At 35.7% G+C, this 17,081-nt stretch overlaps 1 protein-coding gene across 2 annotated transcripts; it reads left to right on the forward strand.

Moving 5' to 3' along the window:
• The first annotated feature begins 606 nt into the window (after nucleotides 1–606).
• On the forward strand, nucleotides 607–16,156 carry LOC144642600 (putative G-protein coupled receptor No18). Of its 2 annotated transcripts, none has more exons than XM_078501602.1 (3): nucleotides 607–611; nucleotides 13,511–13,813; nucleotides 14,525–16,156. In XM_078501602.1, the coding sequence occupies exons 2-3, from the start codon at nucleotides 13,517–13,519 to the stop codon at nucleotides 15,314–15,316; spliced, it is 1,089 nt and encodes a 362-aa protein (XP_078357728.1). In that variant the 5' UTR covers nucleotides 607–611; nucleotides 13,511–13,516; the 3' UTR covers nucleotides 15,317–16,156. The 2 variants fall into 2 exon arrangements, with proteins under 2 accessions (XP_078357728.1, XP_078357727.1); XM_078501601.1 differs by lacking the exon at nucleotides 607–611 and adding an exon at nucleotides 1,554–1,597.
• Nucleotides 16,157–17,081: the final 925 nt, after the last annotated feature.

Below are 17,081 nucleotides of genomic sequence, written 5' to 3' on the forward strand. Positions count from 1 at the left end.
TACTAAATGAAACGAGACTTCTTTTTAATTTATGCCCTCTAAAAGGGGGGACAACTATTGCACCAAGTAATTATTTTTTCAAATTCTCGTGAAGATCTATTTTCCTTCGAAGGGGAGCGAATAACTGTCAAACAATTCGCAATTTCCGGTCAGCAAAATAAGAAGCTACACCTTTATCAAACCATCGGGATTTTCAGTTCAGAAAATTTAAAGGTAGCTTAGCTTTTCACAGAAAGTTTTATTTGGCTCCAAACGACAGCGAACGAGCGCGGCAAATTCTTGTCGTGTGGCTTGACAATTCGACTGTGTTTTTAAAAAGTTATCAGATGCCGTTCGGCGCATGCGCAATCAGCAGACGGTGTTCTTTTGAGAAAAGAGCGGTTCCTTCTTTTAAGAAGATTTCAAAAGAGAATAAGAGGATCTTTGATCCTCTAACTTCAAAGAAATTCTTAATTGCATGTTTACTTTAATTAATGAAACATTAACTCAACTGTTTTGACGAAAAAGCTGCGATACTGCTTTGCCACCATGGCAACAACCTTTTAAGCGACAAACGACCAAAAATACATCCTTCGCTGCTCAGATGACACAATCATGGAACTAACATTGCAGTAAGTTTCTTTTGAAATGGAGTCAATTGTTTCTAGAAGAACTTCACACCGATGTACATTATCAAATACTGACAGAATATTATGGCCTTAAACTATGAAATCGCCAAGCAAATTGGAAATATTTTGTAAAGGTGTTACATTGTTATGATAAACAGGAGTTCTTTTCTTTAGAGGAAAATGAACTTCTGATAAAACAACACCTTTTGCGAGCTATGTGCTACGTCGGCTACTGTGACTTTTCACATGGCCTATTGAAAATTCAATTTCTAAATGTCGGCTGTATGACACGAAAAACAATTTGCTTTTTTTATATACTCTCTTGCTTAACTCAACATGGGAATATTGTACCCGCAATTTCGCATTTGCGATTTCTTTAAACCGAGAAATATTCCGTATTTTGTTTCCTCTCTTGCCATCAGAGACCTAAATTTTACTTTTGATGTGCCGTCCTTGCTCTGTCAAAAGCAACAATTATATTTGATCATATGCAAAATGACCACTTTTCAAAAAAGGAAGAATAAATATTTACAGATTTTCCGCCGGTCTATGTCGGCCGCGCAGTTGAGACGCGGTAAACAGCAATAATTGATTTTAAACTTATTCTCCAAAAAAATATAATTCTGACTCTTTGTTTCTTCTGGCCTCTGAATTTCTCAACCGTAAGAGATATACGCAATGCTTTAAGATTTGAATCTTATTATCATTTCACAACATATCAATGAATAGTGACACAATTGCAGGAAATTGCTTCAACATCATCATTGTCTTACGGGTAATGAGGGGCTTTTTATCTAGAACCCATTGACGGTTGCCGTGAAAACCGACAACACTGCCTCATTTGGATTGGCGGATCCGGACAAAACAAGTTTTTATGTTTTTTTTTTCTTAAATATTGAAGATAAATGAAAGGGTGTCGTCCTTGCGCGACGCGTCAAGTGCTTTAGATGATGTAGATGACATGCGAGAGCTAAGAAGACGACCTTAAGGTACCAATATTCTTTTAAAAATAAGATTAAGGAATAACTGAAGGACAATATTTCCTCTGAAACAGAGATATTTCAATCTCACCCAAAACAAAAAACTGTTACGTGATAGTACCTACTTAGCCTAATGCCTAATACACAAGCTTACAGGTCAAATTTTGGTAAAAGCGCCGACAAAAGGAAAATAATCCGGTTAATATTTGAGTATTCTAGACATAAATCGGTTGGTGTTCCATGGCCGTCTCTTAGAAAAATTATGTATACAAAAAAACGAAGTTAAACTCGAAAAGCGCACAAACAAAACATTACACAGCTCCGACGTCAAGATGCAGTTTTCATTTTTTTTTTTTTTTTTTTTTTACCGGCGTCAAACGATGATTTTTTAAGACCGGACAATTTGCATTGCTGTAGGAAAGATATTCTTAGGGTATTAAACTAGAATGCTTCAGTCAATTATTTTATACTCATTGGAGAAAGAGAGTGTTTGCTGACGACAAAATCAAAGAATGAAAAAGTAAACACAAAACCAGACATAATTCCATACTTGATTCTTGGAACAAAAAGATTTCTTAGGATATAAATTACTTGCCTTCCATTATAATTTACAAGACGCGCGATCTCACATTTTGAAGAAAACTACCTTGAAAAAGTGTTGTTGTTTTGAAGTGTTATCGCCATATTTGTTCTGAATTTATTCGCCTTTTTCCGGCTTTCAACTCAAAACACAAAACTGATACCTCCTAATTTGCCATCAATTCCTGAGTTATTTGCGCCTCGTGGGCCTGGAATTATGAATATGGAAAAATATGTTCTTTACGACGTTCTTAAATTTGAATAATTTTGGTTATTCTTTAAGGTTCGATTTTCTTTTGTCACCTTTAGGGGAAAAATCATAAAATTTGGGGACCATAAAATTTGCTTATTTGTATAAAATCTTTATAATATTGAAAGCCCGCAGATGTTACAACAAAACCTATTTTATATAATTGTTTCTCGAAAGAAAACTCTATTTTTCAACAAAAAGTGATCAGATTTTAAAGGATAATTTCGCATTTCATTATTATAAAGTCAAACTCAAATTTTAGTACGACGCTTGATATTTTCAATGAGGTTCGCAGAAGTGTTTTTTGCTTTATTGTGTTGGGTGTAGTGTCGGGATGTTTGTATTATTTTTTGCACTGACGCAGTTCAGTCAATGAAAAATAACATAAAACACTTAAAATAAACGTTAGCAATCGATCACTCGCTATTTCTTCAATTAGCTGTTGTTTGGCGACTTCCTGGATATCCGCTTTTTCCTCTCCTAAACATCTTTAAATGCACTCTCGGGCAAAATAAAGTGATATCTTGCACGTAATGGCACAAACACATAAAATAAGTTGAATCTGTTAGTTGCTTTTATTTCGTAGTATTCGTGTTTTCAGTCGAATAATACAATATTTTGCCCTAACATGGAAGCAAATACAACAAATCAAAGAAATAACATCAACAACATTTCTATTTTTCTATCAGAACTGTGTATGTACGTCACGCGTCATAGGTAGGAAATAAATCCTGTATTTACTAGGGACTAACAAGGATATCATATCCGTATTTTTTTCGTGAATATTCCTCTGAATTGTGAGAAATAAATTCGAATAGTAAATTAAACTCAAAAAGATAAAACTATCAACTGAAAATAAATTCTGTAAATACGGTTATTCAAATAACTGTGAGTGCAATAACTGGCTTTTAGCTTTCAGAAAATTATGCGAAAATCTGAACACAAAAAAGTGCACCAGAAAAGAAGCATTGGCTTCGGAGAACGTTTGAGTGGTTTCTGCCTACGCAAGTAAAATACAAATAAAACACTAGAGTCGCGAAAGTGATAGTTTTGTTTATATGAATTGCTATCATTTTTAAATTAGCATAAGTTTCAATTTTCATCGTGAAACCATAGGAAGTCAAGATAAGGTATTTCGCCAGTTATCTAGATAAGGGAACAACCTCTTTTCACCCCAAGTAATTCAGTTAAAACTGAAAAATATGCAAAAGATACATTTTCTTGTTAGTTTTCCAAACCTGAAAAGAAAAAATATAGTAATTTGTAATTTAGAAGTAATTTTTGAGTATAATTCGTACGTGTGGGGAATCATGCAAGACAAATCAAAAAGCATATACATGTAGGTTTAAATCCAAGATCGATTATCGAGTATCTCTTTATCAGTTTGTCAGTGCTTTATTATCATATTTCGTTTTCTGGCACATTAAGTGCAGGAAAACGTTCCTAAGTTTTTAGATTGTTCCCCCGGGCACTCATTCACAACGCACGCAATGTTACACTGATACACTGATGAAGGGGCTATTCCCAAAACGTCGGACTATTTTGTGGTTTAAACCAAAATCAATCAAACCAGTTTGATTGTTGCATTTCACTGTCTCATATTTATTATCATAATTTGAAACAGTGGGAAATAAAAAAACCAAACAAGTTTGAAAAACTTTCAACCAAAGATAAATATGAACCACATCATATACATCGCATATTTTTGCTATTTGTAGATGCTACGTAAGAGAAAAAACTTTTGAACAAATGTTACGATCTCACCCAACCCCCCCCCCCCCCAACCACGTGACATGTTTCAAAAGACAGCTATTCAGAATTTTTCAAATTTTCATGATATTGAAAACATAAATCCTTGGTTATTGCAAATGCTGTGTACATTTCATAACAGTTTTTTTACCAAATTTTCATCTCTCTAAGAAAAAATTTAAATGCGTCTCGCATGTTTATATATAAATTTATTACTTAAAAAAGGATATGTTGACGCATTTGCAAAAACATTTTCAATTGAATAGCAATTGTTTAAACCTTTATTTGTTAAAACATGGAGTGGAGAGGGATATCTATGGTAATTATCTAAGATCAATTCCAAGACTTATCAACATTAAATTTGTCTTTCAATATCAACACACTGTTTACTTTGTATAGCGAGTATTTGATGGTTTCTATTAATATACCACAAATTTTTAGCAAATGGAAAACAGGCATACGGGATCGTTAAGGTAACAGCATTAATAGACTCAGTTAATTACAATGGCACGTCATGTCAATTTCATCAAAGTTGCATATTGTATGAAGACTTTTTTTGTATGAAACATTTTAAAAACAAATTCTGGAAACTGCCGCCTGGCTCACAATTTTTTTCAGATTTTTTTCTTTTGACTCCCAGGATCAGGTGAATCGCTTAGTCAATTTGCTCTTTTTTGTTTTCCCCCAAGTGGAAAAGGGAAAGTCAAGTGTTAGTGGTTTAACTTGACTCCCGATCTAAATGCTAAACTTCTCAGATAAAAAGCCGTGCTGTTACTTTTTCCATGTGTTAAGAAGGAACGCTTACATATGTTAGTTAACGGTCATTTTAAATTGAAAATCATTAACTGTTCGTTTTAGTTGTGTAAAACACCGTGATTGTATTTTGAAAGGCAGCAAGTAAGTTTGACACCCAGCTATATCTTCGATGCTAACAATCGACGTTGTTACAGTCAAAAAGGGAATTTTAAATATTAATATTCTTTAAATTTGGAGTTTTATGGTAGATGCCGAACACTGATATCTTTTCCATAAGGTTTACCTGATAAACGTCGAAATGAACAGAAGCCGATTTTTATATACTGGGCGTGACTGCGCCAACCCTGGAACTTTCTAGAGTCTAATTTTGGCGGCAGGTCGTCTGAAAAGATACTTTCTCCCAAGATTTTGCGATGAACTTACCGTTAATGGTTTTAACTCTCATAACGAATTTAGAGAGCGGTCTCCCTTTTTTGAAAATTTGGGCTAGTTTTTTCAAGATGGACCATACTTAACACCTCTACCTGTGCTGTGAAATCTTGTTGTGTTTTCAACTCTTTCCTTGTTCCTACGTGCTTTTGGTATCAATTCCCGGGATAAGCAAATTACACATTACGCACACACTGTCCTCAGCGTCTCTTAACTAATATCTAAGTGGTAGATGTAAGCGACAGATAAACGATATGCCCGAAATAAAGCGTTAATCTCTTTTTCCAATTGATGAAAAATCAATAGCAACCGATTATGATGTGGTAAGCGGGCACGTACAGCTTGTTGGCAACATGATCTAAAGATATGTTTGGCTAACAAAACTGACAAACTCCTATACACTTGGTGGCATTTTTTCCAAAATTTGTAAGTATAAAATTCACAGTGATACAGTTTTTCTAGTGTATAATGGTAACAGCTAACACGCTTGATAAACGCCGGTTTATAGACATGGTCAAAAGCCAAGGTACAAGGATTTTCCTCTGTTCCCTTATTTTCGTTCGAAGCGAAGTCCTTACAATTTAACTAAAAAATTCAAAAAATGTATTCTTCGACAAGATGTTTAAAAACCACTTAAAGTCGGTTCTTAAAGTCTATAGAATCTTCATCTGTGTTAACAGTTCAGGCTGACACTGTCGAAGAGTCTACTCTTGAAATGTCTGCAAATGTTATCACACTTTTTAACGCCGAGCAGTACAACTTTTTACAATAAGTACGACCACACTACTCTAGCAATGTGATGCTTTCAAAAGATTTCGTACACGGCATTGTAAATTTGTAAGACGTCTCTTGTAGAATATTTAAAAATATATATATTGGTGAAGAAATTATTCAACATGACACGAGCGTGGGACAAAGCGTTGAGCGTTGTCCCACGCTCGTGTCATGTTGAATAATTTCTTCACTATTTATCACCGAGCTTGAAATTTACCATCTTTATTATTTACTACACATTTGATGATTTCGACATTGCTGATCCTAGCAGTATGCAGGACGCGTGTCATATATCAACCTAGTAAATGGCCCAGCTCATAACGAGTCTCTCGTACCTCAGTTGGTTAGAGTGCCCAACCGGTATCTGGGAGGCCATGGGTTCGATTCCCGTCGGGGACTCAGATTTTTTCTTTGTCCCACGCTCGTGTCATGTTGAATAATTTCTTCACTATTTATCACCGAGCTTGAAATTTACCATCTTTATTATTTACTACCAATATATATATTTTTATAAAAATCATAAAAACAAATGCATTGCACCAAGGTAAGTACAGCTCAACGCACGGAAACTTCCTGACAAATTAACACACTATTGTTTCGTGGCTCTTTTGGTCAATTGTTCACTTACCTTACTGATTGCCACACAATTGATTCCAATTATGAAGACACACAAGTTATTCTGTTTATTGAGATTCACTATTACAATTACTGTCTCCGGTTGGGCGGCTTTCATTGAATGCGAGTCCTCAATTAAGTGGAAATTTGGCCATCTAGCTTTAAATTACGGGGTAGTCTCATTAAATTTAGTGATTTTCCTTCCTTTTCCTTGGAGTATGTTCTAAAACAAACAGTAAAAGATATTCTTTGTGTCTTAATGGGGTTATAGAAACACTTGTGACAGTTTGGGAGAACTCAGAAAACTCGCCTACAGTTTGAGTTCCCGCAACATTTCATGTTTACCCAGACTTCTATTTGTCCTTCTTTACTCGATAGAAACACAGAAAATGTTTCCTATTTTTTAATCGTTCACGCTTCATAATTTTAACGCAAAATTAAAACCGTGTGTTTCAATCTTTAGATTATTTCTTTGTTTACTGTTACATCAAACAATAGTCAGTTGAGTTGCTTAAAATGGCCACCATCTTGAAGAACGCGCGACCATTTTTTTTTTTACAGAAGGCATTTAATAAGTGTACGCTATTTCACTCGATATTCATTCTTGGTGACGAGTTTTGTCTAAAAATATAGAACAAGATGACGTAAAACAAAAAATATGACTTGAATTAGAACATTGTTGACGTTATAATTACTTATCTCTCCTCAAGGGTGTAACCGGTCCATAAATGTGATTGGCTAACCGTTTAACTAAGTGTGTATTTTCGCAAGATTGTACCGTTCTTGGACCACCAAACTACACATTTCATTTCATTCAGTTACGCTGTTAACATTTCCATGTTTACTTTCCTTTTTTAAGGACGGACACACCGTCTAAGAAAATGAGAAACTGAGATACTCGCTTAGAGTTTTATACACTTTAATTAAATATTACCATGGTAAACACCGTGCTCTTTTCCGGTGTCTGTACCAAACAAATTTAAGTAGAAAAAATAAAAAAATGTTATTTGCCGACCCTTATCGGTTCGTATAGAGCAAATTGTAAGACGTAACTATACATAAGTACACAAATAGATTAAAGGCGACCTTTAAAGCGTCAAATCTCTTGATTTTCCAAAGCTCAATTAAATTGTTAAACGTATTACAGGAAAACAAAACAAGTCAATGAACGGTTATTTTTATACATGTAGCCCAAGCGACTCAATTTTCAAAACGTCATTCACCATATTTGTGACGTAAGCTAAAGCACAATCGTGTTGAAATCCAAGCAGCATTTGAATAATATGTGCTCTTCGCTTCCAAACACATCTAAATCCCGCTACGCACATCTAAACCCCCATATGTGCGTACAAAAATACATTTTAAAACGTTCGCTAAACAAAATCTATTGTTGTAAATACACTTATTTCGTAATTTTCAAGCACCTTCACCGGGATATGTGATTTATTCACCTCAGGATAAGGCCGTAGGGAAATAAATCGCTTATTCCCTCGTATCCTGAAAATAACTCTTATAACACCACAAACATACAAGATAACAATACTGAAATACACTTTGCAAGTTAGTTACCTGAGGAGGATGCAGTAAAAGATATTTTTATGTCATGCATTTGACTTAGGAACTTTGTTTGGATAATTGACATATCAAATTTCCATTTTTATTATCCACGCTGTGGGTGAGTTTAAAGAAAATCAATTTATAACGCAGAGACATGAAGTTATTTAAACAAGTAAACAACAGTGCATGATAGAGTCTGCAATTTGGCGTGAAAAAAGGAAGACAGCGGTTCAACTTAAAACGGTATTAAGGATCAGCGCTGTTCCTTTATTAATGCTAACCCCTTTATTTAAATTGTTGCTACAATTAATATCGACCAAAAGAATTTCTTTAGAATTCTTGAATTCAAAGAACAAGGTCTTCAGTAAATATTCTATAATTTAGGTTTGAATTGTTTTGCAAATGCAAAAAGTACTTTGAAAGTTAATTTAAAAAAGATGATGAAGAAGATCATTACCACGTGCCATTTTATAAGTTGTCAATCTCGACAAGAATTAACTAAAACAAAAGTGAACGCCTAGAAGAAACTTCAATAGGAAAAATCATCTCTCATATGATATCATCTCTCATTAATTGCCAGAGTAGAATCCTGCCTTTTGCAAATCCGAGTCTAAACAACATTTTCTTGTAAGCAGTATCAACCTGGTAAAAATACCAGCCTCGATTATTCATTTATTAAAAACAAATGTCAAATCAGAACATTTGTGTAGCCGTGTTAAAACCTCCGAGTGCTTCTTTTTGTCTTTACACTGAAAATAACACAAAACATTTTACGTGTGACAGCATTTTTGGGGGAATAGAAACCAAAAGGACATTAAAGCTAATTTTGATCATTTCTTTTCGAAACAATATTCATTGTACAAAAAACACTCAGAAATGCACCCCGAAGTGTGTCAAGCAAAGATCTAATGTAATATTTTTTTTCGAAAAGAATAAGATCTTAATGGTGAAATGGATTCCTACAAAGTTTCCGGACAGCCGCTGTGTTACTAAAAAAATTGCAATGATCAAATTAACTAAAATATGAACTTATTCATCTTCACAGTTTCAAAAAGTTGAGAAGCATTTAAAAAATACAAATTAAAAAAAAGCCTTCGGCACATTATGTTCTGTGTTTAAATTTTTTTTTATTCATTCTTAGCATTGAGCTTTTAAAACATGCATATTATGCTTCTTTACTTTTTCGTAATGTATTGAATACACTTATTTATATATTTCCATTAAAAACCACAATTTATTACTTCAATCACTGGTAGACCCATTTCAAAAAGAAATGTGATTGGCTAGAGGCATTTCTATTATCGTTGCATGATACACAAAGACACGGATAGTGATTTTCGGAAGCTTTCTGTCTTCATTAACACGATTCTCAAGTTATTTTGGGCTCGTGGATTGTTTGACGGAGGCGAGTGATTATCAGGAGTGTGAAAAATTTCACCGCGATTTCTCGTGTTCTAAGGCAATATTTTCTTGCTAGTAAAAAAGCCTTTACAATCCATTCTGGTTTGGTTATAGGTGGATATCAACGCATATACGAGGTAAGCTTTTTAAGTTGATGTTGTGATTAGCTTTCAAAGGAAAAGCAAGGGAAATTTAAATGCTTTTAAAGCAAGGAAAGCAGATAGTTTTTCATTCCGGTTGTATTTTTGGTACATGTGGCGGTTTCAATTTAGAAATGGGTTCTGTGCATATCTTTTTTACAATTTACTGAGATTCGAAGCAATTTGCAGCGAAAAAATTTGTCAGCTAGTCAGCTGTGGTGGTTATCACCCTCTAATGAAACTTATCTAAACAATAAAATTGGATTGAATACACTTGAATAAGCCTTAGTGCTATTTGTTTTAAAATACAAAATAAAATGACAGGCAGACACCAGAATTAAAAGAAACGTCCAACTTGCTTTCCGCGGCAATCGCGCTAGCAAGTGAAGAATATCTTATTTGTTGTATTTATTTTCATGGCAACTTTAATAAAGATTTTTATTCCATTTATAATTCAAATTATATTTTTTTTTCTTTTTGTCACTCCGGCACATGAATACGAACTTTTATGACCCTTTTTATGCGCTTTCTTTTACATATAGCGAAAAGTCAATCCAAACAAACAATGGATGCGAAGAGGTTAGCCGATGAAAGACAAACCTGAGCCGATTAATTAATGAAAGCAGAATATTGAGTTATGACATTGAAATATTGAAAAAAAAAATCAAAAAATATTTTCAAAGAATTTTCGAATAAATCTAAGATTTACATGGAGATTATTTGAAATATAAAGATAAATTTAAGTAAGTCCGCTTTCCTCAGTGGAGATAATAAACGTACATTCTATCAGCTAAAACAGGAACTGCGGCAGCCACCTTAATTAATCCCAACAGATCGAACAATGTAGAATTCTTTTACCAGATTGGAAATACTTGATAATTTTTAGTTTTGACTATACCAATTTATAGATGAACTGAAGCTATCTTTTCTTGAAAGTTTTGCCTTGTAGTTTTAAGTCAGTGGGCGAATTTAAGATGGTTCAAAATTCAACGGGCGATCTACCCGGATAACCTAAAATTAAGTTAACAACCGTTCATGAATCAATGTATATGTGAAGCAAGTAAAATCCGTATTATTGAGACACCTGAAAGCGTTTGACCAAAAAAATCATTTACTTTTCTGCCTAAAGGTTATTTTCGCTTAATCAATACGTTGTATTTATTTTTTATTTCGTTTATAAACCACACTAGTGTCGCTAATGAATTGTTTGACCTGTCGACGCCGTGGTAAGAGTTGTTACGTATTTGCACAGCATGTCTCGTGTTTCCAAATTGAAATTTATGGCATATTCACCGTGAAACTCTTTTTTGTATTAAATATTCCGTGTGAACTTTTGTTATAATCATACTGTGATATGTTCACGGAAATAGATAGTTTTGATCACTGAAGGTATCAAAAGTTCTCGATACTTCAAGAGGGCCAGCTATTGTTCGCGCATTGTTCTATATGAGGGAAATTATTCGTTTCGAATAAGTGTGTCAGTTTTGCGGAATAGTTTAATTTGAAAGTTAAAAAACAGCAGCTTTGAAAGTAGAACCAAATTATAATTTATCAAAAGTGCCATAAATAGAGTTCTATGATTAAATTATGGAAAATCCTCACCAAAAGCCCAAACTGAAGTCACGATATCTACCTGATGAGTCAAAAAGCTCAAAAGCATATTTTTAAGAAAAGTGAGACTACTTGACTGTCTCAATTTTTAAGAAATGTTAGCATAACAATATTAAAAAATTTGTCATGTTATTAACAGATTTTTAACATATATATTAGAAAATACAAAGAATTGTTTGAAAAACGTGCTGTGATCTTTCCTCAAAAATTGCTAAAATTTCATAGAAAAATTGTATTAAAAGTTGGGGCGATCAATGAATTGAAATTAAAATTGATAAAAAAATAATTAAGCAGTTTCACAGGAAAAGTCTCTAATTACGCTTCTTTGAAAGTTTTACGTGCCGTTTCACGTGAGCAACGCATGGAATCTCCATTAGTAAATCTTTCCTTTTTACATTTGTCTCGTTCGCATAAAAAAGTGTTTCGCTACCAAGAGGACCAAGGTTCTCACATAAAACCAAAATTCTTAAAAAATAATTTAAAAGGTACCGCATGAAAGTACTACTCATTGACGTTCATCAATAGACATAAAAGGTATGCCACCCTGAACAGCATAATAACCACTACTATATATGAAAATACCGCTCAATAGAAGTAGATTTTGATATACATTCAACAAGAAAATAAACGATGAAAAAGTTACATGACGTTTCGACGACTTTAATGACATGTCATCATTTATCAAATGATGGAACCTGAACAGTCAAGCGGACTACATTCGCGCGAAACATTTTGTCTAAATACGCGTTTATCGTGCTTTATTACATTATGTATTTTTCTTTCACACTTCTATTTACCTACTAGAAGATGGTTTTCCATGTTCTATAAGAAAATAATGCACGCTTGAGGTCTATAAAAGCTGCTAGTGGATGCCCGAGCCGTCAGGCGAGGGCATTCAGCTGCTTTTCTAGACCTCAAAAGTGCATTATTTTCTTATAGGACATAGGAAAACCATCTTCTAGTGGGTTTAGAATATAGCATTAAAAAGTGCACAGAACTTACAAGACTCGCGGCCGCTCACGGCATTTACAAAAGCACGCAACATTGGTAAAAGTGAAAGTTTAGTTTATTCTTTTCTTTGGTGGCTTCTTTATAAATATACCAAGATACCATTTCATTCATATTTCCTATTTATATAGTCCTTTCTCCAACTACCAAAAGATTCTCACAAAGCCGACAAATCTAGTTGAAATATTTACGCATTCAAGTTTGGTTTAGCTTACTTCAATTTCATTCAAACGAAAAATTTTCATGCGTTCGTTTCGCAGCAAGTTTTTCAAATTCGGCTCTTATTTCGATTTAAAAAGAACAACAGTGGAGTGTTCTGTCTGCCGATTGTGGCTAAAAAAGTGGTTTCTTACCTCAAAGCGTTTCTAGAGTCCGGCTTGTTTTGCTAAATAATTTCCAATCAATTTCGGGTAGTTCACGGCAAAATACTGGCGTATACAACTCCAAAGAAAAACAACAAATTTCAACGATTCTTTCTTCATTTGTCGCTTCCTTTGGCACTGTCTTACTTCCATTTAAGCAGGTAAAACGTTCCTGATAAAAAACTTGCTGCTTTAAAGCATCATTTAAACAACAAAACAAGAGAATAGAGGCGAAGTCGACGAAGTCGTTCAGCGAAATTCGATAAACAATTCGCACATCCGGGGTACCGGGCTTCTATAGTTTTCAGCTATGTTCTATTAAAAATAATGCCCGCTAGAATTCCATCGCGCGTATACAGCGGCTATATTCTAATTCTTTCTATAAATCGTTATGTTAAGTTTCCACTTTTTTTTACATTTGATAAAGGTAACATGAAGTCGTTGAAATGTCATGTAAATTTTTTATTGTTAAGAGCCTATTTTTGGAAAGATTTTTACGTTTGAGATTCAAGGGGCTTATTTCTTTTTGGGGGGGAGGAGGGGTATTGTCAGAATTTTACGGCACAAACTCGCAAAACCTTCATCTATTCTAACACGGTGTCAGAAGTGCAGCGTCAATGATAACCTTATAATGAAGGACCTTAACTCGGAAAATAAAAATACCGATTAAAAAAATCTTCTCTCATTTTAGTTTGAAATGACGAGCTCCACACCAAGCCTCGCAAACAACGCGACCAACATGACAGAGAAATTTGACCAGGAAGTCGTTCTTATTTCTACCACCTTCCTGGTAATAATCATCTTAATGGCGCTGTTTGGGAATGTTCTGGTCGTCATCGCCTTTGCTGTGTTCCAGAAGCTTCGTAACATGACTAACTACTTCATAGTGTCACTTGCTGTGGCTGATATTCTGGTAGCGGCAGTGTCCATGCCTGTGTGGAGCGCTTATCTCCTTACAGGACCCATGTGGATGTTTGATTTATGGGTTCAACAGGTATATGGAACGCTTTTAAAAGATTCTTCCTTTGAAAAAGTTTCTTCTTTTATTGACACTTCTGATTTCTAAAGAGCACGATACGTTTCCCTAGGCGGGTGTTGTCGGTAAAAGCTCTCCGTCAGTTGTTAAATCAGATTATGACTCGTAATTTGTCAGTTACAAATAAGGATTTTTTCCTACTAATCTTGTGTAAAGTCGTGGTATTTAAAACGTCTTCTTTTGATAACGAAACTCCATTGCAAAGAGGTGAATCCCTTTCAAAAATTAAAGAGATTTTACTCTTACTTCTATGTTTTTACTCAATCTTACTTACGTAATTATTACCTTTACGTCCCTGCAACAGCAACCTCTCTGCAATGGACAAATAACTCTGTCCACAAGCTAACCGTTGTGGGAAGAAACGATGTTATCCCATTCGATAAAATAGGATAAAGTTGGTGGTGTAAGAATAAGGGATACGCAAACGTATGTATAGTCTCGATTATTTGCGTCTCTTTGTTATAAGTGTGCGGTCGAATCTCGAGCCCTGGCCTGGGTCATTACGTTGTGTTTTGAAACAAGATACCAGCGAATGGACTAACATTTATTCCAGAGCGAAGTAAAAATACTCCTAGTCGCTTCATGCTACGGAAACCGGGATAAGTTTTGACCTGATGGGCCACTAAGCTAGAACGTAGACTTAACATCACCTTTACCTTTTTGTTATAGGTGTGGAGCTGTGTGGACATTCTCTGTGGTGTGGCCTCCATCCTTCATCTTTGCTTTATCAGCCTTGAACGTTACGTCTGTATTTCCTCGCCGTTGACATATCACGAAAGAGTGACAAAGTTTAAGGCAGTTGTGTCCATCTTTGCCATATGGTTGTTCTCCATCTTCATGGCTGTGCTAAAAATTATCCTGTGGTCGATTCCTCCGCCATTGTATGAAATCATCGTAAGTGTGCTGTGCTTCTTCGTTCCTTTGGTGATCATGCTGGTCTGTTACATGAAGATCTATATGGCCGCCCGTCAGCAGATCAAGAAAATGATTCTAACGGTCCACGGAAGCCCGAAGAGATTCCTTCTCTCCAAAGAACTCAAAGCTGCAAAAACAGTTGGAGCAGTGATCGGCGCTTTCGTCATTTGCTGGGGCCCCTTCTTCGTCTTGAATCTCATTTTCGGCCTGTGCGAAAGTTGCTCACCCCTCCCCGAAGAGTCAGTTCTCGCCGCAAAGTGGCTGCATTACGTCAACAGCGTGCTCAACCCAATCATCTACGCCTGCATGAACAAGGACTTCCGGTCAGCGTTCAAGAAACTCCTCGCGTTTTCGTGCTTTTTCATTCCGGGTGTTCAGCGTCAAGATATGATCTTGGAAAAGTCGTTTTATAGCGAGAGGAACTCTGTCAGGTCACACAGAGGGAGTTCTTTTCGAGGGGCAAATTCTAGGAAAGAAAGCAGCTCCCTGCGGTCTTATAAAGAGATGAATGGTTATAATTCGTGTGAAAAGCCTTGCTTCGTGTAAGCGTCCGCCGTACGTGTGTGCGCATGCTACATCACGGAATACCGCTGATGGGCTACCGAAATGTGGCGACAAATGGACAGCGGTCAAACGCATTGCATGCACAGTTCCAACCTAAACGGCCGACCACGATGAATACTTAAAGATTACTATGGTCTTGCACATTTTCCCTTCAAATGCTTACAAAGTGCGAGGTGGCGAAAACAGGAATGGTCGTTGGATTTTTGCGTTTGACCGCTGTGAATATGACATTAAGAAATCAGATTATGACAAGGCAGACAAGAGACACAAGAAACTCTACAAACGTTGCAGAAATTTCGCCGTCCTTGATTCAGTACAAGTGGCTAGAAAAAACGTATTATAAAGAGGAAATACATACGAAATAACTCGGAAATCAATGCTTTTATCAATTAGAACATTCTACTCATGCATGCAACCCGGGGATGCAACTCAAATAGTCCAAAGACCAGGGATGGGAAGCGACTTATCGTTTAGGTACCGCTTTTAAAAGAAAGTCGTGGTCTAAATTGGTTTTGAACCAAAAGCCACACTCGCTACACTCCGTCTAAACGTAGTCTACAAAAGGGCAGTCCATCTAAGGCCCCGTCCACACTGACCCGGGTAAATTTGAAAACGCATCTTTTTTTCTCCGGTTGGGCCAACCGTCCACACTGAAACGGCGTTTTCGGTCACCGAAAACTGAGCTTTTCAAAAACGCTCACCAATGAGCGTTTGGACTTGGAGCGTGAAATAGTGTATTTTTATATTTTATTGTAAATAATTTTAGAGGGGCACTGGTTTGTTAGTATTTTTTATGTTATTTTAGTGCTACCCTCGTCGAATAAAGACTTTACTTTTACTTTTACTTACTAATGAAGCGTATCGTTTTCAAATTTACCCGGGTTAATGTGAACGGAAAACATTTTACGCGGCGTTTTCAAATTTACCCGGGTCAGTGTGGACGGGGTCTAAGTCATAATTATATAATCTTTGAACTTCATTTAAATAATTAGTCCACAAAGTAACTCCTACCATAAAATAGAAAACACGGACAAAACTGCTAATTTTTTAGAAAGAAATGAGCGCGAATTAATTAAATCGCGTAGTAAATGAGCCTAGAATGAAAACTCCAGGATTAATTTGACGGGAATTGCGCAGGATTTTTTGGAAGGGGCAGGGTGAAGGGGGGTCAGTTTGGTGATTTAGTTAGTTTGATGGTTCATTGACATATTTTCTGCGCTAGTTTATGGAGATAGCTGTGTTGTAAGAAATTTGTGTTTGTGTTTATATCATTAATTAGTCTGGGGGCTTTTATTTATCATGGAGGTGTTCCGGGGGCCGTTAAACTGCGGCTTTTACCCAGTGTACCCTTGGGAAAAGCAGAAATACGGATGTCTATATATTGTATCGTACTCTTATATAATCATGATATTATAAACCTTTCGCTTGCAATGCAGTGTTTGTACATAAACAGCGCACCTAAATAAATCAATTTAGTACAAACGTATGAACTTGGATATTTTAACTGAGTTTTGATTAATTTATGACCGCCAGATCCAACCAATTCCCGATTCCCTCTATAGCGCGCCTGCAGGGAATCACGGTAGTTGTATTCATCAAACCATGCGCGAGACTCAGCAACACGCATCGTTGCTGAGTCTCGCGAATGGTTTGATGAATACAACTACCATGATTCCCTGCCGGCGCGCGCTATAGAGGGAATCGGGTATTTTATAATGATTCTAGATGCACACGCTCTGATAGATTG

Source organism: Oculina patagonica, chromosome 2 (genome assembly GCF_052425735.1).
Source record: "Oculina patagonica isolate OP01 chromosome 2, crgOcupat, whole genome shotgun sequence".
NCBI classification, from domain to species: Eukaryota; Metazoa; Cnidaria; class Anthozoa; order Scleractinia; family Oculinidae; genus Oculina; species Oculina patagonica.